Source organism: Antechinus flavipes, chromosome 1, assembly GCF_016432865.1.
Source record: "Antechinus flavipes isolate AdamAnt ecotype Samford, QLD, Australia chromosome 1, AdamAnt_v2, whole genome shotgun sequence".
NCBI lineage: Eukaryota > Metazoa > Chordata > Mammalia > Dasyuromorphia > Dasyuridae > Antechinus > Antechinus flavipes.
This window is the reverse complement of record NC_067398.1, coordinates 590,841,180-590,865,843: the sequence shown is the minus strand read 5'-3', so window position 1 is coordinate 590,865,843 and position 24,664 is coordinate 590,841,180. Positions and strand designations below refer to the sequence as shown.

The window sequence follows — 24,664 nt, the reverse complement described above, 5'->3', positions numbered from 1 at the left end:
CTGTGACTCATTGATCTTTAATGACAAAAAACAAGATCTAGAGCTCACAAAATCTTATAGTAAACTCAGTTTATTGGTCCTGAATGAATTTTCTTTAAGTTCTTTCTCTAAGATTCATTTCTCTAAGTTCATTCTCTAAGATACTCAAATCTCTAATATTTCTCCAAGAACCACCTAAACAAAGATGAATAAATACAAAACACATATAATTTCTAGGGAAAGAGAGAACACTTAAGGAGCAGGAAGATGAAAAAAAGGACATGAGCTGAGATTTGAAGGAAACTAGAGAAACTGAAAATGAAAATGAAGAACAAATAGCCTATGTATGCTAAGGCACTACCTATGCTAGGCATAAAGGAAGAAGATGGAATGTTGTATACTGGGAGTATCAATAAGTTATTTTTGCTGGAAAGTAGACCAGGGAATGAACAATATGAAGTTATTCTAGAATATTAGATAGGGACCAAATAGTACAGAGTTCTAATGCTAGAGAGGCATTTATATACTATATTGTGGACAATAGGGAGATGCTGAAGCTTCATGAATCAGAGTGGACTCATGTTTTAGGAATAGCAATTTGACAGCTTTGTGGAAGATAGTTGAGAGAGGGGAAGAGATTGGAAAGTAAAGAGAAGAATTAGAAGCCTTTTATAATAATTTAGGCAAAAGATGATGAGAGCTTAAATGATTTTGGTGGCTCATGAAGGAAAGGGATTGTTAAGAAATGTGGAGAAAGAATTGACAAAACTTAGCAACTGATTGGATATATAGAATGAGGAAGACTGAAGAGTCAAAGAAGACTTGAGTTTGTTAACCTGGATAGCTAAAAGAATGATGATGTCATTAACAGAAATAGGAAAGGTCAAATAGGGTAGCTTTTAGAGGAAAGAAAATGAATTGTGTTTTGGACATGTTAAGTTTAGATTTATCTCTGAAATGTCTAGATAAAGATAGCAATTGGTTAAGAACAGGAGCTTAATGAAGCAATAAAGGGGTAATATTTGCATTTAGGGATCATCTGTGCATAGCTGTGATAGCTGGAAGCTAACATTACTGAGAAAGTTGAGGGAAAAAATAGAAAAGAGGGCCCAGGGACAACCTTAACAGGCAAGATACAAATGATAATCCTATTAAAGAAACTTCAGTTCAGTCAATCAACAAGACTTTAAGTGTTCACAGTGTGCCAGTAACTGTGTTAAATACTGAGAAGCAACTGATGGCACAATGGATAGAACCCTAGGCCTAGAGATAGTAAGATCTGAGTTCAGATACTGCTTCAGACTGGTTGTGTGACCTTGGGTGCATATCTAAGTCTAAGATCCTGGGTAAAGTCCTATGCTGTTTTTCATACCAATCAATATATACTTTTGTTCAATGATATCACACAAATCAATGAATATTTCTAAAGTATTATATTATATGCCAGGCCTTGTGAAGTACTAGGGATACCAAAAAAAAAAAAAAAAAAAAAAAAATTCTTGCCCTCAAAGACTTTACCATATAATACAAACAAATATGTACAGAAAACAAGCTACAGGATAAATAGGAAATAACAGAAAGAAAGCATTAGAATTAAAATAATTTAGGAAAGGCTTCCTGTAAAAAATAAGATTTTAGTGGCATCTGAAATGAAGCCAGGGAAGTCGGTTAATGGACTTAAGGGAGAATATTCCAAGTATGGGAGACAACCTGAGAAAATTCCCAGAGCAGAGAGAGAGAACAACTTGTTCCTACAATAGTAATGATCCTGGTTTCACTGGATTGAAGAGCATTCATTAGGTAGTAAGGTATAGCAAGATCAGAAAGATAGGATGTAGCTAGTTATAAAGGGCTTTGAATGTGAAATAGGATTTTGTATCTTAGAGGCCATAGTGAGTTGATTGGAGTAGGGCAGTTTATTGAGTAGAAGAGTGATATGGCTTTCATACTTCTCAAAGTAGATAAACATCTTAAACTCAACATGTGTGAATCTGAGCTCCTCCTCTTCAACAGTCTTAGGTTTTGAAGACCCAGAAACAGGTTCTCCCAAAGTCGTTGGCATTGTCAAACAGTACAACAGCTAAAATGGACATAGTTTAGTTAATTGAGATGATATTTTAAAAGATACATTGCTGCTTGCTTTGCCACTGTGCCCTAAGAATTAATTTTATTTTGACTTTCAACTGATCTTTGTTTTCTCCCCCATTAGAATGTAAGTTCCTTGAGAGCAGGGACTATATTGCCTTTCTATTTGTAATCTCTGTATTTAGTACATCTGGCACATGGTAAACATTTAGCAGGTACTAATTAACAGACTTTTCTATGTGTTTTATGTTTTGGGGTTTATTGAATATATAGGCTTTTTAATCTTGACTGTTTCATGATATAAGCTCTTGTCTAGTCATCTTAAATATGTAGTCTTGCATATGACTCTAATGTCATAATGACTCAGATTAAAAACAACAACAAAAACTTTTAACAGGGAACTTCCTAGAAGAATTGTTTCCTCAGAGTTCCATATTTCTTCTGTTACCAGTTATTTTTGTTTTGTTTTTTGATTAAGATAGACAAGATCACCTTATAGCACTCCTTGATATGTTCTGTAACAATAATATCTGACATTTATAAAGAACTTCCAAGCACTTTAAAGATAATATATTCCCCTCTGTGTAAACATCACAGTCTATGTCACTCTAATGTGGCTGATATAGCACTAATGTTGATATTTAGTCACCAGATGATGTACTGTAGAAGTTGGGGGTTGGTGATGTGAAGAATTCACAATGGCTATTCTCTTTTTTCTTTTGGCAGATTTGTTTAGGAGAAGAGGTTACAGACAAAATAGGAGTTGCAATAGACACTAGGGTGTAGTAAATGGTAGGAGTGGTAAATATGAAATAGGATGAGAGAAGCATATAAAGACCAGTTCCTCAGTAGAACTTACCATTACCTAGTAGAATGGGAACATCCCATGAGATTGCAGCACTCTCTTAGCTGATAGGCTGAATCATTACAGAGCCTTAGCTTACTAAATGAGTTAGCTAATAGGAGAAGTAGGGCCAGCATTATGAAGTTGGAAGAAATACCACATGGGTTGGGGGAGTGATCAGGGGCAAATAGGAGGTTGGCACATTGACCCAAAGAAGGGCAGCAATGAAGCCATGGTCCATAAGTTGTTTTGTAGGGAAGTTTTAGCCTCAAGAACTTGACAGAACTTGAATTTCTGATTGGATTATGGAACTAAACTGATCTTGATTATCAGATTATCAGAGTCTTCTTCCTACCTATGCTAGGGTATAATTTTTGTCAATTCTTCAGTTTCCACCTGTCTCACCCACCATTCAGGACCTCATCAACTAAGTAGAAGCTGATCACATTTTTCTGCTTGGAATTATCTGGCTTGGGTATGGTAGAGACTCTTAAAGTTCTTCCTTTACCCTCTGGAGGAGTATCTTAAAGTATTACTATTTTGAGCTATCCCTGATGGACAGTGATGGACACTATCTAACAAAGCTATTTCTCTCCCCTGATTGCTATAGACTTCATAGGGTTTATGGATTGTTTTTTATTTTTGTTTTCTTTATTTCTTAGTCAAGTAATAGTCACTTTCTAATCCTAAAATGTGTCATATTGTATCCTGTTTACAAAACACTTCTTATTGGCTAGTTTGATGTTAAAATTAAAACTCTGAATTGGCTTGGAAAGTTATACTTTCTATAGCTGAACTATTCTGCTATGAAATTACCTTTAACTGTAACTCTACTTTTCTTATTTTATAATCTTAACAGAACTCTTTAAACATATATCAAACTACTAGAAAGAGGATATTTAGAATTTAAGGAGGGAAGATGATAATGTGGATATCAGCATTTTTCAATTGCTTGAATTCCATTATTGCTTGAAAAGAACTAATAGCCATTTTCAGTAACAGCTTTAACTTTTCCCTATTGTATGTATCCCTTTCTATTTACTTTCTCTTACTTCCTCACTTCCATTTTCTTTTTCTTCTCCTTTATTGCCCCATTCACTTTTTCCATTCCCCATTCAGTGTCATACTTTAATTCATTTATGGGATTCAAAGTATATAAATATAAAGCTCAATAGTCTTATCAAAATTTTTGTTCAGTCATATGTTAAATTCCTGCATTTTTGTAATGTGCATTCATTTCTCCACTTAGTTAATATTGAATTTGTTGTGAATATGAAACTGAGGAAACCAATGTAAGTTTTTATACAAGTTAATAATGGTGAATATTTATGTAATAAAAAGAAACCTATGATTAGAATCAAACAGCCAGAGTTAAAATCTTGATTCTATTAGTTAATAGCTATGTAACCTTGAACAAGTCCTTGTATTTCTCTGAGCTATTGTTTGTTCATTTATAAAATGCATCATCTACCTCATCAGCTGTTAGAATATATACTACTTAACTTCATGGAGTTGTTTTGAAACCAAAATAAAAGAATGTATATAAAGTATAAAGTTACGTATAAATGTACATTCAAAAAATGTGTTGATTATAACAAATATCTATGAATAGCAATCCCGATAAAAGATGTTTACACCTTTAGAGGTCCCATGATATGTGCATTTCTAGTCAAAAAAGTTCCAAAAAAAATAGTGAATCAAAACCACTATATATTGGTACTTCTTGTATGTAAAGCCTTTCCAAAGAAGATAAATACAATGATAAAGATGAAGAAGCTATTATATGAAGACAGATGGAAAAGCTTAGAACTTTTAATTTTGGAAAGACCAAGCCCTAGTAATAATATCTAAAGTAAACATGAATTTTAGAGAGGCAAACTTAGTATGCCTAATCACTGAATACTTTATTGAATTTATGTTCTCAGTGATCATCACTGAAGACGTCTTCTATAATCCATCTCTTTTTATTCAGCAAGACTTTGACCTGTCTCCTACAGTAAATCATCCATAAATCCACTTCATATTCTGGACCAATGTAGCATATCAGCTAACTATCTTTTGCTTAAAATTGACCACAAACCTTTTCTTGGTAAAAATCACTTTGATATAATTTTCACAATTCTTTGTACATATTGCGTCATTAGTAATTTGCTATATTCTATTAATATTGTGTCTCTTTTCATTACCCTCGGGTGACCTGCAGTTTTGTTGTATTCAGAAAATAGGTATTTTACATTTTTTGATATAGATTATGTTACATTAGTATAGCATCTTATGAACTGCCATTGGGTTTGGGAAATCCCAATATGTGAACTTCTTCACCAATGTTGATTACAACCCAATAATAACTTCTTAAAGAATTGCCTACCTTGAAATTGAGTGGCTAGCCTGTGGTCACACAGATAGTAAGCATTAGAGACAGGATTTCCTAATTGTAAATCCATTAATCTGTTCCCTATGTTATACTGACGTTACCCCCAAGATTATGTTTATATATATACGTATGCATATGTATATATGTTTTCATACACACACACACACACACACACACACACACACTCTAATAGACCAGTTCAAGGTACTTTACAACCCACTATATTGACTAGTCAGAAAAATACAAGTTCTTCATCCACTTAATTTTTCTTATGTAAATTGCCAGGTGAAAGTCTTATAAATGGTTTTAAATTCAAGATGATATTATCATGTGATACTATTAAGGTAATGGCATCTACAAATAGCATCTGGTGAAATATATCAGTTATGGGAAATTCCTTTTTCATTCCGACTCTGTATTGTACATTCTTCATGGAAGTGACAAATATCTTTGAGCAAACTTCTTAATTAATAATCAGGTTATTAAACATGGCAGCTTGGTACAATAAAAAGAAGACTGACTTTGGAATCAGAAGAATTGGGTTCAAAGATCACCTTTTTTTCTACCTGTGTGTCCTTGAATAAGTCACTTAAACTCACTGACACTGTGTGCTCATATATAAAATGGGTGGTTGAACTAAATGGCCTCTCTTAGAAATTAGTATATTTATAAATGGTGAGACATATTTTAAGGTAAATGTCCATAGTCATATGCTTTCACGTGGCCCCAAATAAATTCTTCCTTCAATTAAATAAAATTTTATGTATTTTTTTTATAATTTCATTAATCCAAATTCATAAGGATCATTCATATATAGTTAGTTAACTTTACTGATATAAGTAAGTTGCCCCATTCTGCCCCATTCTCTGGGGGGAGGGAGGATTTTTATTTTACACTTGGTTTCTTTGATTTTTGAATTGATATTTTCCATTTCTTTCAAAGGTACATAAAGAATATGTTTTGTGATTCTATTACATACACTATTATTAATATTTGTATTAACTCTGTGATGTATGTTATACATTTGTAATTTGTTGGCGAAATGTCTTTTACCAAATCTAGAAGAAAATTCTGGAATCAGTCATGTTACAAATAAGCAAAATTAAGTTACTTTATATAGTTTATGTATGATGAAAGAAACACTTCAGAACACTGCTTTTTTTAGCTTGAAACTTGAATTCATAGCATTTTAAAATAAAGTTGTAAAACATTTATTTTGGAAAATATGAGTCTTAGAATTAAATACATCCCACTAAGCCATTGTGTGTTAGCCTTGTTCAGAAATGTGGAAATAAAATATTCATATCATGTACTTCTAGGTTTCCACACAAAAGTAATATTTTTATTTCTTAATACAGAGTGCCACCTATAGGACTTCCAAGAAATTGGGATCCAAAATTTCATTTTGTGGTGTGGGGTTCTTTTTAGATCAATACCTGATAATTCTTTCTTGTTTTTCTTAGAATTATTCTCAAAACTTCTGTATAAACGTTAGCAATTTCTTTACCATATTTAAACCACAAAAGATGAATTTTAATTGTTTTGCTAAATTAAGAAAAAAGCACTTAATTCATAAACTCACAGATCTGGAATACAAAGGTATGTCACAGGCCATTTAGTCTAGCTCCTTCATTTTATATATGAAGTTGAAGCCCAAGGAGATTACAGAATTTCTAGTCTCCATTTGAATCCTGTCTTTATTGCTTAATACTTTTATTATCTTGGATATGTCATTTCATCTCTCTGCCCTTCAATTTCCTCATCTGTTAAATGAGGAAAGTTAAATTTAATTCAAAGTAAATTCAAATTGGTTAAATGATTAAATGATTTCTAAAGTTCCTTCTACTTAAGATCTTTCATATTTCCTGCTGGGATATAGTTTTTATTGTTTTTGTAAAAATCATGAGAATTAATGATAATAGTATTAAGTGTTTTGAGAAAATATAAGAGGAAATTTAAGTGGTGTAAGTATTATGTATAGGCAACATTGTGATTGCCTGTTGACAGTTTCATGGTTCATTAAACCAGATTCTCATATAGTGTTTCCATACATGAGACTGCTTTGTAAGGGTGAGATCCTTTGGAAAAGGATCCTTTTGTCCATGCCTGCTACAAATAATTCTCCCTCATGCTACAATTGATCATCAGTTTTGACTCTTTAATCCAAAAATGACATGTCCTGCAAACCTGAATGGAATCGTGAATGGGGGTAGGGGGTGGGAGTGGGAGGAAGATGGATGTTTAACAAAAAGAAGTTTTTGAAAGAGGTATTTGAAACATTCCTACAATTAATAAGTAAATAAAACAGAAGTGAATGGATAATTCAAGTAACTCGCAATTATTCCCTTCCTTCACTAGAAATATAGGAAGAGTATAACCACAATATTAAGAAGAGAATAAATAATGAAATAAATATCAATCTTGAGATTTTTTTTAAAGACCTCCCAGAATTCTAAAAAACAACAGAAGGCTCATTAAGAGATTTCTTTTCAAAAGTGCACGTGGTAGGAAAAAATGAAAGCAGGAATTTTAAGAAATAGAAGTGTTGATAGGGACACTAAGCCCTACATCCCCCTTACAAGTAAATCAGTGTATTTGTGTATCTAAATTGCATTTTCTCCATAAACATCATTCTGCCTTAGGAGAAGGGACGTATGAGCTGCTAGAAGCAACTAGTATCCAGAAGGATGGTGAGACATGGGTACAGAGATGAGATAACAATAATAATAATAGCTAGTATTTGTCTAACTCTTTGAGGGTTGCAAATCGTTGTTATATAGCAAATGTTTAATTTTTGCCCCCATAAAGCCCTGGGAGACATTGTTATTCCAATAGATGAAAAAATTGAGATAAGCTCAAGTGTAGTGACTCATCCAGGGTTGCATAAATATTAAATGCTTAAGGCTAGATTTGAACTCAAGTCTTCCTGACTCCAAGTTCAGTACTCTGTTTTATTGCTTCACTTAGTTGCCTCTGAAATTATTTAGCACATAACAATTATGGTGAGAGCAGAGAGTACAATTAGGCCACACATTTGGGATACAGAATGATTTCTGCCATGGGACAGTACTTCTCTTACTGTTACTTCCTTCATAAATCTCTAAGGATGAGGCATAGCAGGAAAAAAAAAAAAAAAAAAAAAGAACAGTGGGACAAAATCTACAAAGACATTAACATAGAAATTTGTTAGAGGACGTTCAAACTTGCTATTTCAAATTCCATAAGAAATACAGAGAGACCACTGTTTGTCATTCCTTTTTGAATTGGACCAATGGCATTACTGGGTGATGATGTGTGAATTGAATTTAAATGAGGCAGAGTTGCACAGTCATCAGTCTCTCTCTTCCTGAGTTATTGAAGTCCAATGGCTAGACAAAAAACCTTAGCAGTGGGCCAGGATGCAGTGGATGAACTTGGTGCCATTGATGTCTGACCAATCTCTAAGTAGTCCACAGCACCTGCTTCAGATACTTTCTTGACTTCTGGAACAAATTTTTCTCATGTCCCCTTCCACAGGGGGAAGTTTTCATATTCTTGGAGTAGATATCCCCCATCTCATTAACAGGGTTGAGACTTGTCAGTTATCCTCAAATTGATTTAGTCTGTCTGCTGAGACAGTTACCAAAGTATGGCTGCTGTGCATGCTACAGTTTCTTGGAATCACAGGTGAGAGTAATGGGTGAATCGAGTGAACCCTGAAGATGATAGGTAAGGAGCTCTGGAAAGGACTCAGCAAAACTTCACGTTCCAGAGGTGCTAGTCCTCTTGAATTCCTCGTACCCCCCACAAAGTAATTAAAGAAGGAATAAATAACCATGTAGGTCATCAACTAAAAAAAAAAAATCCAACAACTTTAGAACATAAAGGAAATAAGAAACAATGAAGAGAACAAAATAAAGAAAGCCTTCTTGGAAAAAAGCATAGCTCAGCGAGAAAAAAATCTTACAAACAAAAAAAGTTGGAGTAGAGGGGATTTTGAACTAAGCATCAAGAAGGGAAAGAGATAATAATAAAGGGTTTGTCTTAATCAGAATAATATATAAAATATCTGGAAATAAATTAATATAGAATACTCAATATTTGTTAATTTTCAATTACAAAATGTTCCTTAAAGAATTCAAGAACAGCTTGAATAGAGTATTGTTTAAAACTTATGGCTGAATGACAGTTGTACCAAAGTCATTTTACTGATTTAATGAAATACCAATAGATAAAATATTTCATTTGGCAAAACAAAAATTCAGACTACCAAGGGAAATAATGAAAAAAGGTAAAATGTTTAATATTGTTTTTTTAAATAGGAAAATAATTCATAAAAGATTAGAGAGAGAAGAAACCCAATAGGTTACTTTTCATTAAATTGTAAAGCATAAATTATCTGGGGAAAAGGCCCTATTTGATAAGAACTACTAAGAATATTAGAAATCAGTCTGGCAGAAATGAGACTTGTAATCATCATTACATGACCTGAATATTAAAGATCACATCATAAAAAAATTTTTAAGAAGATAAATAGATCATGTGATTTTTCACTGTGTGTGTGAGAAAGAGAGAGAGAGCGCGTGAGCCCATGAATTTTAAACTCTTTAACAAAATTTAATGTAGATATCCAGATTATAAATACAACTAACAGAAATATAGGACCAGAAAGCTTTTCCAGTAGATTAATGATTAAAGAATATGAAAAAGCAGCTCTCAGAATAATTGTAAAACATTAAACACCTTATGAAAGAATGCCCCAAATTACTTATAATAGAAATTGAAACCTGATCAACATAAGGTTGTATCTCATACACAACACAGTGACCACATTGAGAAAATCAATGTTGCAGAGGTTCTGGAAAGAGGGCCACACTTATTAAGTCAATTGTAAATTGGGATTGCCATTTTAGAAATCAATTTGGAGTTTATGCAAATAAAATAAGGCTTCAAATTTTACCAAATATATAATAACATTTTTTGTTGTACTAAAAAACTAGTAAGAAATTGTGATATATGAGTGTTCTAAATTAATACTGTTATAAAAAAAATTAGAAGGGTGAATAGTTAATTTAACCAATAAATTAGTGTTTATGAAACATATACTCTTAACCTAAGATCCAAGAGAAAGTAAAAGATAGTCTTTTCTCTCAACCATGTTCATAAGTTGGACAACATACAAAAAATTATGTACAAATAGCACATGCAAAGGATAAACTGGATATTAATATACAAAACAAAGGCACCAGCATTAGAGGAAATTGGAAAAGACTTAAAGAAAATGTAATTGGCTAAGACTTGAAAGAAGTCTGGGAAGAGAGGTGAAGATGAGGGCAAGAGGGAATTCCAGAAGGATAGCAAGTGAAAATGACTGGGGTTGGAAATAGGGAGTGACTAATACTATGAATAGAAAGGCCAATTGTATTGGGTCACAGAATACATGGCAGCATATAAGGTATAAAAACACTGAAGATAGGAAGTGGCCAAGTTATTGAAGGCTTTAAAAAGCTAAACAGAAGGTTTTATATTTGATCCTGGAGGTAGAAGGGAGATACTAGAGTTAATTGAATAGTGAAATGATTGGCCATATCATATACCATATTGACATATAGCCAAGTGGATGATGAAATGGGGAGAGTCTTTAAGCAGAAATATCAACAGGCTATTATAATAGTTCAGATGTGAGATGAGGAGAGTCTGTTGCCAGCATCTTGGCAATGTCATAGCAAAGAAGAGAGTATGTAAAAGAGATATTGAAGAGGTAAAAATAATAGGATTTGGTAACTGATTAGATATAGATAGTGAGAAATTGTAAGGAATTGAGAACACCTAGGTTGTGAGCCTGAGTACCTGAGAAGATGGTGGTGCCTTCAACAAGAAGAGGGAAATTAGGGAAAGGGGAGAATTTAGGGTAAAGAAAATGAATTCATTTTTGGATGTGTTGAATTTAAAATATCTATGGGGCTTACTGTTCAAGATGTCTACTAGGCAATTGGAGATACGATTCTGGACATCATTGAAGAGGTTGGAGATAAACAGATTTGAAAATCATCAGCTTAGAGAAGACAACTCAATGAGAGCTAATGATATCATTCAGTGTAATAGAATAGAGAGAAGAGGGTTCCAAGGCAGAATGTTAGGGAAAACCAACAGTTAAGGGACTTGACATGGATGAGATCTTAGTATAGGACCGAGGAGAGATCAGGCAAGTAGAAGAGGAAAAGGTCATGCAAAGCCTAGAAAAAAAAGAGATGATGAGGCAGAGCCAAGATGGCAGAGTAAAGGCAGGAACTTGTCCAATCTCTTCCCCAAATGGCTCCAAATTCCTTTAGATAATGACTCTACACAAATTTTAGAGCATCAGAACACCTCAGAAGATGGAGTAGACCATTTTCCAGCCAAAGGCAATTTAAAAGCTCTGCAGAAAAGATTTATGAAACCAGGGTGGGGAGTCCACTGTGCAGCTCTGGACCCACACCTAGCCCTAGCCTGGGCTAACTTCTGAATTAGCAGCAGAACGGTCAGCAAAAAAGGTCTGTGAAACCAGAGTGGGAGCCCAGTACACAATCCCAGGGCAGGCCTGGCCACAGTTCTGGAGGCTTCTGGACTTCTCAGCCCAGGGACACCAGGGAGGATTTGCAAAGTCATTGGGGAGGGAGTCTGGGGTGCAGTCCCAGCATAGGCCAGGTCAGCAAAGCCCCAGCCCTGGCCAGCACACTGGATCTTACAGCTACAGTGGGATGGAGATATATCTAACTGCTCCAAGGCAGAAAAGACTGCTTCTGGTCAGATTTCTGGAAGGATTTCTGAAAACATCTGCACAAAACCCTTGAAGCAACAGTATACCCTCCACACTAGAAACAGACCCCTACTTTAACAAAGTTAAGAGGAGAATAATAGACCAGGAAAATGAACAGAAAACAACAAAAAAAGTTTCTGACCATTGAAAGTTATTATGGTAACAAAGAAGATCAAAACACATATTCAGAAGATGATAACAAAATCTTACATCCAAAGCCTCCAAGAAAAATAAGAATTAAACTTAGTCTATAAAAGAGCTTAAAAGGGACTTTAAAAATCAAGTAAGAGAGATAGAGGAAAAATTAGGGAAAGAACTGAGAAGTGCAAAAGGAAATACAAAAAGCTAATGAGAAGAATGCCTTAAAAAAAATTGGCCAATTGGAAAAGGAGGTACAAAAGCTGACTGAGGAAAATAATTCCTTAAAAAATTGAATTGAGCAAATGGAATCAAATGACTTTATAAGAAATCAAAATACAACAAAGCAATGCCAAAACAAAAAAACAAAAAGAATAGAAAAAAATGTGAAATACCTCATTCAGAAAACAACTGACCTGGAAAATACATCCAGGAGAGAGAGTTTTAGAATTATACCTGAATGTCATGATCAAAAAAAGCCTGGACATCATCTTTCAAGACATTATCAAGGAAAATTGTCCTACTATTCTAGAACCAAAGGGTAAAATAGAAATTGAAACAATTGCTGTGCACCTCCTAAAAGATATCCCAAGACAAAAACTTACAAGAATATTATAACCCAATTCCAGAACTCCCAATCAAGGAGAAAATATTGCAAGCATCCAGAAAGAAACTATTCAAGTATGGTAGAGCCACAATCAGGATAGCATAAGATTTATCAGCTTCTACATTAAAGGACTGGAAGACTTGGAATATGATATTCCAGAGAGCCGTAGAGCTAAGATTGCAACCAAGAATCACCTACTCAGCACATTGAGTATAATCCTTCAGAGGAAAAGGGAATGATACAGGATTTTCAGGCATTCGTGATGAAAAGACCAGAGCTGAGTAGAAAGTTTGATTTTCAAATGTAGAACTCTGGAGAAGCATAAGGAGATTATCAGGAAAGTGACATAAGGGACTTTATAGGGTTTATAAGATATGGTTTATCTGTTTACATTCTTACCTGGGAGGATGATTTTTTATAATTATAACTCATTAGAATGTTCTCTTTATTATGACAGTTAAAAAGAGTATATATAGATGGAGGGTACAGGTGTGTGAGTTGAATATGAAGGGATAATATCTTTTTATGATGAAATTAAAGGATGAGAGAGGAATGTACTCAGAGCAAGGGAAAGGGAGAAATGGAATGATGCAAATTATCTGCCATGAAAAAGACAAGAAAAAGCTTTTACAGTCGAGGGGAAGAAAGGGTGAGAGGGGAAGAAATTGGCACAAATCGGAAATAATATACATACTCAGTAGGGGTAGAGAAATCTTACTTTGCAGAAAAATGAGAATGGAATGGGATATGGGAAGGGGAGGAGACTGATAAAAGAGAGGGCCTATTGGGGGAGGGAGCAATAAGTAGCAAAACACTTTTGAGGAGGGATAGGGTGGAAAAAAGAATAAATGGGGAAATTCAATTAGCAATTGTAATTGTAAAAAAAATTTTTTTGAAGCAAATTTTCCCTGAAGGAATATTACTATTCTCTGGGAAATGATGAGCAAACATCAACAACAAAAACAAAAACCCTGGAAAGTCCTCCATGAACAAAGTGAAATATACTGCATACAAAGTAATAGCAATGTTGTGGGATGACCAGCTGTACTTGACTTTGTTATTCTCAGTAGCACAATCATCCACAACTGCTCTGAAGGACTTATGATGAAAAATCCTATCTATATCCGAAGAAGAAACTGTGTTTGAATACAGATTAAATCATTCTCTATTTCTCTCTCTATTTTTAACTTAAATTTTTTGAGGGTTTTTATTTTCATTAGAGTGGAAGATCTATGTTTTCTTTCACAGATTTACTTTTATGGAGATATTTGCATAACTTTACATGCACATATGGTTTCTTAATTGTGGGTGAGGACAAAGGAGAGAACCTAGAACCAAAAATCTTAAAAAACATATGTTTAAAAATTAGTTTTGAATGTGAGTAGGGGAAAATATTAAATAAAAGAAAAAGAAAAGAGAGAGGATCAAAGAAAAGGTGATCAGTACTATTAAAGATTGTAGAAAGCTCAATAGGATGAATGTTGAGAAAAGACCATTCAGACTAAACAGATTGTGATATATGTTGTGATGGAATCCTATTGTGTTTTAAGAAATGACAAGAAGATTATTAAAAAAAAAAAACATATATGAACTTGATGCAAGGTACAGAATGCAGAACCAGAAGAACATTGTACACAGAAACAGCAATATTGTAGGAATGATGAATTGTGATGATGAACTTAGTTATTAGGATCATAATCATCTAAGACAGTTCCTAAGAACTCATAATTTTATAAAAATGCTATCCATCTCCATAGAGAGAATTGGTAGACATATGGAGAACAGATTGAAGCATACTGTTTTTCAATTAACTTTATTTTTCTAACTTTGCAACATGACTGCTTTGCATGACTTCACATGTGTAATTGATATATTGCTTACCTTCTCAGTAGGTAGAGGAAGGAGTGAAGAGGGGGAAAGAATTTGGAATTCAAAATTTTTTAATTTAATTAACCAAGCATAATTACTTTGTAAAAGGAAGAAAAGACCATTCACTTTGCCAGTTGAGATCTCTGATAACTTTGGAAATTCAGAATCAAGAGAGTCATGAAAAGATTCAGACAAATTGATGCATAATAAAGTTAAGCAGGGCCAACCACAATAAATAGAACACCACAAAGCAATGAAAACTGAATATTGTGGAATTATATTTAAAAAAAAAAAGCATTTGATTTTCAAAATATATGCATAGCTAGTTTTCAACATTCATCTTTACAAAACCTTATTTTTCAATTTATTTTTCTCTCTCCCTGTGTACCACTTCTTCCCCTAGATGGCAAGTCATCCAATATATGTTAAACATGTGCAGTTCTTCTATATATATATTTCCACAATTATCATGCTGCACAAAAAAAAAATCAGATCAAAAAGGGGAAAAAATGAGAAAACAAAATACAAGAAAACAGCAAGAAAAAAAGTGAAAATACTTTGTTGTGATCCACACTCAGTCCCCACAATCCTGGGTGCAGACAGCTCTTTCCATCACAGGACCATTAGAACTTACCTGAATCACCTCACTGTTGAAAAGAGCCATGTCCATCAGAATTGATCATCATATAATTTTCTTGTTGCTGTGTACGCTAATATGATTCTGTTCTCATTTTACTCAGCATCATTCATGCAAAATCTCCCCAGCCCTTTTCTGAATTCATCCTGCAGACTGTTTCTTATAGAACAATAATTCATAACATTCATATACCATATTCTATTCAGCCATTCTCCAACTAAAGGGTATCCACTCAGTTTCCAATTGCTTGCCACTACAAAAGGGCTGCTACAAACATTTTTGCACATATGGATCCTTTTCCCTTTTTTATAATTTCTTTTGGATATAGGCCCAGTAGAGAAACTGCCAGATCAAAGGGTATGCACAGTTTGGTAGCCTTTTGGGCATAATTCCATATTGCTCTCCAGAATGGTTGGATCAGTTCACAACATCATCAACAATGTATTAGTATCCCAGGTTTCCCACATCCCCTCCAACATTCATCATTATCTTTTTCTGTCATCTTAGCCAATCTAAGAGTGTGTAGTATTACCTCAGAATTTTCTTAATTTACATTTCTCTGACCAAAAGTGATTTAAAGCATTTTTTCATATGATTGGAAATGTTTTTAATTTCTTTATCTGAAAATTGTTTGTATCCTTTGACCATTTATCACTTGGAGAAAGGCTTACATTCTTTTAATTTGAATTCTCATATTTTTATCAGAATCGTTTGAAGTGAAAATGTTTTCCCAATTTATTGCTTCCACTCTAATCTTGTCTGTATTGGTTTGTTTGGTTAAAAACTTTTAAACTTAATATAATAAAAATTATCCATTTTGCATTCCATAATGTACTCTAGTTCTTGTTTGGCCACAAATTTCTTCCTTCTCCACAGATCTGAAAGATAGACTATCCTTCGTTCTTCTAATTTGCTTATAGTGTCACTCTTTATAACTAAATCATGAAACCATTTCAAGCTTATCTTAGTATAGGGTGTTAGGTATAGGTCAGTGCCTAGTTTCTGCCATACTAGTTTCCAATTTCCCAGCAATTTTTGTCAAATAGTGAGTTCTTACACAAAAGCTGGAGTCTTTGGATTTATCAAACATTAGATTACTATAGTCATTAACTGTTGTGTCTTGTGAACCTAACCTATTCCTATAATTGACTACTCTATTTCTTAGCAAGTACAAATGGCTTTGATGCTTTGATGACTGCTGTTTTATAATATAGTTTTAGGTCTGGTACAGGTTGGCCACCTTCATTTGCATTTTTTCATTAATTCCCTTGAAATTCTTGACCTTTTGTTCTTCCAGATGAACTTTGCTATTATTTTTTCTAGCTCTGTAAAGTAATTTCTTGACAGTTTGTTTGGGATGGCACTGAATAAGTAGATTCATGTAAGTAGAATTGTCATTTTTTATCATATTAGCTTAGCCTATCCATGAGTACTTGATATTCTTCCAATTGATTAGATCTGACTTTATTTTTGTGAAAAGTGTTTTATGATTATGTTCATATAGTTCCTAACTTTGTCTTGGCAGATAGACTGGCAAATATTTTATACTATCTACAGTAATTTTAAATGGAATTTCTCTTTCTATCTCTTGCTGCTGGACTTTGTTGGTAATATATGGAAATACTGATGATTATATTGTAGAATTACTAAGAATCAATCATTAATATTTAATTGCCTAATGTTTGCCCAGTACTGGGGTAAGCAGAAGAATACAAAAATAGGAAAAACAATTCTTGCCTTCAAAGAGAAGGCATACAGACAAATATATACAAAGCAAGCTGTTTGCAGGATGAATAGGAAATATCAGAGGGAAAACGTTAGAATTAAGATGAGTTTGGATAGGTTTTATGTAAAGATAGGATTTTAGTTGTGATGTTAGGGAAACCAGGGAAGTCAGTTGGTGCAACTGAGGAAAGAGAGTATTCCAAGCTTTGGAGCCAGCTAGAGAAAATGCTCAAGAAACGAAGCATCTTGTTCCTACAACACCAGGGAGCCAATGTTACTGGATAAAAGAGTTACATAGTATAAAAAGACTAGAAAGGTAGGAGGAGACTACATTACGAATAAAGTATGATCCATATTCAGTCCCCATAGTCAACGTATTGCTGTTAATTTATATAATGTTACATGGCAACAACAAGACTATACGACCATCAATTCTGATTTTGGCTCTCTTCAACAATGAGATGATTCAAACTAGTTCCAATTGTTTAATAATGAAGAGAGTCAGCTACACCCAGAGAGAGAACTATGGGAAATGAGTATGGACCACAACATAGCATTTTCACTCTTTCTGTTATGGTTTGCTTACATTTTTGTTTTACTTATTGTTTTTTTTTTTCCTTCTTTCTAGATCCGATTTTTCTTGTACAGCAAGATAACTATAAATATGTATACATATATTGGATTTAATATATATTTTAACATATTTAACATGTATTGGACTACCTGCCATCTAGGGGAAGGGGATAGAGGAAAGAAGGGGAAAAGTTGGAACAAAGTTTTGCAACGGTCAATGTTGAAAAATTATCCATGCATATGTTTTGTAAATAAAAAGCTATTTTATATATATATATACATATATATGTATATATATATAAATATAAAAATGTGTGTGTGTGTGTGTGTGTGTGTGTGTTCTTCTAGTTCACATTATTTTGCATCAGTTTATGTAAGTCTTTCCAAGTTTTTCTGAAAGGTCTTTGAATGCCAAACAATTTATACCACAACTTGTTCAATACAAATAATCTTTTCTCAGTGTTATTTTTATTGACCTCTCTATAGAGTCAAGACTGATTACCTTCTCTTAGATCTTCTCTTTTTTTTCCTAGGCTTTTCATGACTTTTTTTCCCTTCTATTGTCTGACCTCTCCTCAGTCCTATGCTTGATCTCATCCAAGTCATGTCCCTTAACTTTTGGTCTTCCTCAATAGTCTGACTTGGAGCCTCATATTCTTCCTTAGTACTATTACACTGGATATCATTAGCTCTCATGAAAACATTTGTCTTCTCTAGACTGATGATTTTTATATCTGTTTATCTATTTATCCTGGGGACAATAAGAAGCCTTCAGGGTCAGATCTGCAGTTCAGGAAAATCACTTTAGTGACTGAATAGAGGGTGGACTAAAGTGGGAGAAAAACTAAAATAGACAGAAATATCACTATTCTATTACAATAAGAAAAAACAAAGGAGAAATATATTCTATGTCTCCCTTTGCTGCTTAGCAGAGGTTTGGGTACATTGCATATGACATCATTTCTTATTTTTTACACATTTTTTTTCCAATTAAATATAGAAAAAATTCTATAATTGCTTTTTTAAAATTTGAGTTCCCAAACTCGCTTTTCTTCTTTTTCCTCCTGATTGAGAAGGTAAGAAATTTATTATAGGTTATACATGTGGCCATTATACAAAATATTTCTATATTAGTCATGTTGTAAAAAAAAGACCAAAAAATAAAAGAAAAATATTGTTTAAAAAAAAGTAGGCTTTAATTTGCATTCAGACTCTATGAATTCTTTCTGTTTCTATGAAAGTGGATAGTATTTTTCATCGTGAGTCTTTTGGAATTGTCTTAGATGAGAATAGCTAAGTCACATACATAGTTGATTATCCTTAAAATATTGCTATTTATAGATAGATAGATAGATAGATAGATAGATAGATAGATGTTCCACTATTTCTGTTCACGTTACTTTGCATTAGTTCATGTAAATCTTTCCAGGTTTTTCTGAAAGATCCTGCTTGTCATTTTTTATAGTTCAATGGTATTCCATCACAATTTTAAACTACAACTTGTTCAGTCATTCCCCAATTGAATATTCCCCCAATTTCCAATGTTTTTCTATCACAAAAAGAGCTGCTTCATATCTTTTTTTTTTTTTTTAATAGGTCCTTTTCCTTTTTTCTTGATCTGTTTGGGATACAGACTTTAGTAGAGGTATTTCTGAGTCAGAGGCTATCCATAGTTTTATAGCCCTTTGAGCATACTCTCCAGAATGATCGGGTTAGCTCATAGCTCCACCAGCAGTGCATTAGTATTCCAATTTTCCCACATTCTTTCTAACGTTTTCTTTTTCTGTCATATTAGCAGTCTGATAGGTATGAGATAGTACCTCAAAGTTTTAATTTGGATTTCTCTAGTCAATAGTGACTTAAAGCAGATTTCTTTATCTGAAAACTGCCTGTTTATGTCCTTTGATCATTTATTAATGGGGCAATGACTTTTCATTTTTACAGATTTGATTCAGTTCTTCTCTATGTATTTGAGAAATTCATTTTGTTTGTTCAGTCTTTTAAATTGAATGTAATAATAATTATCCATTTTATATCTTTTAATGCTCCTTATCTTTTGTTTAGTCATAAATTCTTAATTCATAGATCTGATAGATAAACTATTTCATGCTCCCCTAATTTGCTTATGATAGCACTCTTTATGTATAAATCATATACTTATTTTTTATCTTTTCTTTGTATGTAGTATGAGATACTGGTCCATACCTAGTTTCTGCCAAATTGCTTTTGAGTTTTTCTAGCAGTTTTTGTCAAATAATGAGTTCTTGTGCCAAAAACTTACTGTGGTCATTTACAACTTTTTTGGATACCCTAATCTATTTTACTGACCTACCACTTTATTTCTTAGTATCAGATTGTTTTGTTGATTACTACTTTGTAATATCATTTGAAATCTGATATTGCTAGACTGCCTCCCTCTTCCTCCCTCACCTTTTACTTTCATTGATTCCTTTGGTATTGACTTTTTGTTCTTCTAGATGGATTTTTATTTTTTCTAGCTCTGAAATATTTTTGGTAGGTTGATTGGTATGGTACCAAATAAGTAAATTAGTTTAGCTAGAATTGTTATTTTCATTATATTGATATGATCTAGCTATGAACAGTTGTTAGTGTAAAACATGTTGTGTAATTATGTTCATTTAATTCCTGGATTTTTCTTGGCAGATAGATTACTAATTATGTTATGTTATTGATAATGATTTGAAATAACACTTCTCTTGCTGCTGGTCTTTGTTGGCAATATATAGAAATGCTGATAATTTAGATGGGTTTATTTTATATCCTAAAACTCTGTAAAGTTGATAATTATTTGAACTAGTTTTTTTAGTTGATTCCCTAGGATTCTCTTTCAGTATAGCATCATATAATCTGTAAAGAGAGATAATTTTGGTTCCTCTTTGTCTATTCTAATTCTTTCAATTTCTTATTAATATTACAGCTAGTATTTCTAGTATGATATTGAATAACGATGATGATGTTAGACATTGTTGCTTCACCCCTGATCTTAATAGGAATGCTTCTAACTTCCTCAATAGAGATAATGCTTGCTGATTTTTTTACTTTTTTTTTTTTAAATATAATAGTATTTTACTTTTTCCCCAAAGATATTCCAAGAAAATGTTAGCATTAATTTTTGCCAGATTTTGGATTCCAGAGTTTCTACATCCCTCTCCTTTCTTCCAAAGACTGTAGGCAGTTTATTCTAGTTTTGTTGTTGTTATTTGTTATAAGGGATAGCTCCGAGAAGGAAAGAAAAGGGATACAGAGGGAAATATAATATACAATATAATACAAAAAGAATATAAGATAATACAAATATATATGATATAATACAAAAGCTATAATACAAAAGAAATCAATAAATACATTTTTAAGTATATAGAAATTTCAGATATATATATTTAAAGTGCTTTCCATAAGAAGAGAATAAGGACATGCTGAACATAATAATCACCAAATAATATTAGAAAGAAAATATATGTTTTAACACATTGTATGGGATCGATTTATTTTGTAGGAATCAATTTTCAAATCAGTTATGTCTATTCTAAAAACATTGGCTTGCTAGAACAAAGTTGTAAATCAATCCCAAATTGAAAATAAACAAAATGAAAAAAATAGCATGGGATAATTCTAACCTTTTGTTTTAACAATCTGTTGGAGATTGAAAAAAAGGGATAGAAGAATAGACATTAACAATGACTGTGTAACTGATATAAATTTGTCTCCAAGAAAGTTAAAAGAGCCTAGAAAATGTTTTAGCTATAGAACACCTGATCTCCTTTTAACTCTGAGAGCCAAGAATAGTATCAGTATTCATTTATAAAATTATCTGGAGGCAGATTTGAGTGTTTAGGAACAGCATAATCTCAAGAAATAATAAGAAGCATTGGAGAGAAAAATGAGTGTACAGAAATCTTAGGGTAAGATATGTCTAGGAAATTCATCCTGAGGACATTTAAGGATCACACCCCAAAAAATCGCTGTTTCATCAGTGGCATTGAAACTACTACAATTAGATTCTGATATCACAGACCCAGGTGGACTTTATAAGGAAATAAAATTTGTACTAAAGAAAGCAAAGACTGAAAGAGCAGCTGGATTAGATCACACACACACACACACACACACACACACACACACAGATTTAAGCAATACAATTTTCTTTTTCCAATTGATTGTTCTTAATATCTTTGTCTTATATCACCAAGGTTTCTCCCTTTATTCTTCACTTTTCCCCTTATAACAAAGTTGTGGGGTTTTTTAAGAAAAAAATTAGGAAAACTTATTAAAACCAAATAAATACATTTAAAAAAAAGAAACATCTGATGTTATGTGCAGTGTTCCATGACTATGGATACTTTTTTCTTTAAAGAAGCGGAAGGAAAAGTCTTTTCCTTTGTTCCTTGGTACTGATTATTTGCCATTTCAAAACTTTGGGTTTCTTTTATTTTCTAATGGTTGTTCTTTCCATTTTTATACATCCATTTGTTAAAGTATTTCCTTCTCTGTAGTTGTCATGCATATTTATTAATCACCATTATGTATCTAATTGCAAAAAAAAAAAAAGTTAATGTAATGATGGTTTGCATTAATAAAAATAGTGTCCAGAACAAAGGAGGTGATAAACTCTGTATTCTGTACTATGAAAATACATATGAAATACTGTGTTCAGTTCATAGTCCCACATTTTAGGAAAGTTATTGACAAATTGGGCAAAACAAAACTATGAAGTAATTGAAACAATGGCAGGGATGGTTAATTTCAGGAACCAAACCTGCTTAGTCTGAACAAGAAAATTAAATTAGCTGATTTCCAGTGTTTGAAGGGATCTCAGATAAAAGTTGCAAAGTGGTTCCAGAATGGAGAACTGAGACTAGATGGAAATTAGAAGGAGGCAGATTTCATCTCAGAATAAAGTACAATTTCTTAACAATTGTTCCAGAATAGAGTAGGTTACCAGGGCTTTTGTACTAAATCGTTAATGTCATTTCATGGTTTAAGATTTTACAATTCTTTGAAAGATAGGATTTGGGGACTATTGCTTTGTTGTACACAGTTTTGATGTCTGAAGATTGTTTTTAAAATAGGAATTCTGGTCACAAATACAATTTTAAAATATAATCAGTTATGATTGTTTTCATAATTTTTCAGCTTGTGGAGAGACTCCAGAACAAATTAGAGGACCAAGTGGAATAATTACAAGCCCAGGATGGCCTTTTGAATATCCTGCCAGAATCAACTGTAGCTGGTATATACGGGCAAACCCAGGGGAAATCATTACTATAAGGTAATTTTGATGCTTTAATCATATTAATATGTAACTTTTATGTACATTTCATTATCAAATTTCTCTACCCAGCATTTTACTAATATAATAATATTGATTATTTTAATTTTAAAGTTATATGCAACAGTATTGTTCACTCATTTTTTATTCATCTAACAATGATAATGTGAATTGTCTTTTATACAAAAAAATAATGCTTTCATCTCACCTCTATTATTGCTTGTTTTAAAAAATAGGAAATTATTTTGGTGATAGGTTTGTTTTGAGTTACCAGGCTCTTTTAGTTTCCTTATGGCCACAGAGACTCATATATAAGACTGTTGACAGGAGATGTCTTCTTTGATTGCAGAATTGCAAAATGATTCATTAACAATGGATTCATTGGTCTCATTAATAGGTTCTTAATCCACTAAATTAATCAGTTTATGTGATAATGTTTTCATTTTTCTTTCAATAAATATTCAGTTTATTGGCCACTACTTGCCAGGCACTATATGAGTCTTTTCTCCTCTTTTTTTTTTTTTTTAATTGATGTTTGGTTTTTACATTACATACATTTATAGATTATTCCCACTTCATGAAAGGTCTCTTGTCAGAAAAGTGAAACCAATAATATACTGACTTCATCTGAAAGTGTGTTCAATATTTCATACTATGGCATCCACAAGTCTTTTTTTAATCAAAAGAAATCCAAATCTCAGTCTCTTGTCTCTTTCTCTTTTTCTCCTCCCTCCCTCACAAATATGCATAATTAAGCCAAAATAAATCCTTTTTAGTGATAGTATACAAAAAAATGTATTGTGTGTGTGTGTGTGTGTGTGTGTGTGTGTGTGTGTGTGATCTCTCACCCTACTCTCATCACTTCTCAGTAATGAATGTCATAGATGATCTTTATATTGATTATAGTTTTTATACCTTACAAAGTCATTTGTTTACAGTGTTGTCAATGTATAATTATTCTCCTCACTCTGCTCATTTTAGTGATGTTATAATTTTGGTTTTGCTTACCCTACATCAGTTGATGTAAGTCCAATTCTTTTTGAAAGAATCTGTTTCCCTAGGCATGGACCCACAGTTAACATTATACACCAAGATAAGATCAAAATGGGTTCATGATTTAGGCATAGAGAATGAGATTATAAATAAATTAGAGGAACATAGGATAGTTTACCTCTCAGACTTATGGAGGAGGAAAGAATTTGTAACCAAAGAACTAGAGATCATTATTGATCACAAAATAGAAATTTTGATTACATCTGATTAAAAAGAAAAAAAAGCTTTTGTACAAACAAAACTAATGCAAACAAGATTAGAAGGGAAGGAACAAAGTGGGAAAACATCTTCACAGTTAAAGGTTCTGATAAAGGCCTCATTTCCAAAATATATGCAGAATTGACTCTAATTTATAAGAAATCAAGCCATTCTCCAATTGATAAGTGATCAAAGGATATGAACAGACAATTTTCAGATGACGAAATTGGAACTATTTCTACTCATAAGAAAGGGTTCCAAATCACTATTGAGCAGAGAAATGCAAATTAAGACAACTCTGAGGTACCACTACACACCTGTCAGATTGGTTAATATGACAGAAAAAGATAGTGATGAATATTGGAGGGGATGTGGGAAAACTGGGATACATGCATTGTTGGTGGAGTTGTGAATAGATCCAGCCGTTCTGGAGAGCAATTTGGAATTATGCTCAAAAAGTTATCAAACTGTGCATACCCTTTGATCCAGCAGTGTGACTACTGAGCTTATATCC

General features: G+C 32.9%; 1 protein-coding gene across 2 annotated transcripts in view; it reads left to right on the top strand.

The window, feature by feature from the left end:
* The window catches only part of LRP12 (LDL receptor related protein 12), a 134,893-nt gene that overhangs the window by 93,750 nt on the left and 16,479 nt on the right, over positions 1 to 24,664 (top strand). For both annotated transcript variants that reach the window (XM_051970970.1, XM_051970969.1), the window contains one exon: positions 22,764 to 22,899. In XM_051970970.1, the coding sequence (XP_051826930.1) occupies positions 22,764 to 22,899 (136 nt within the window). The remainder of the gene's footprint in view (positions 1 to 22,763; positions 22,900 to 24,664) is intronic.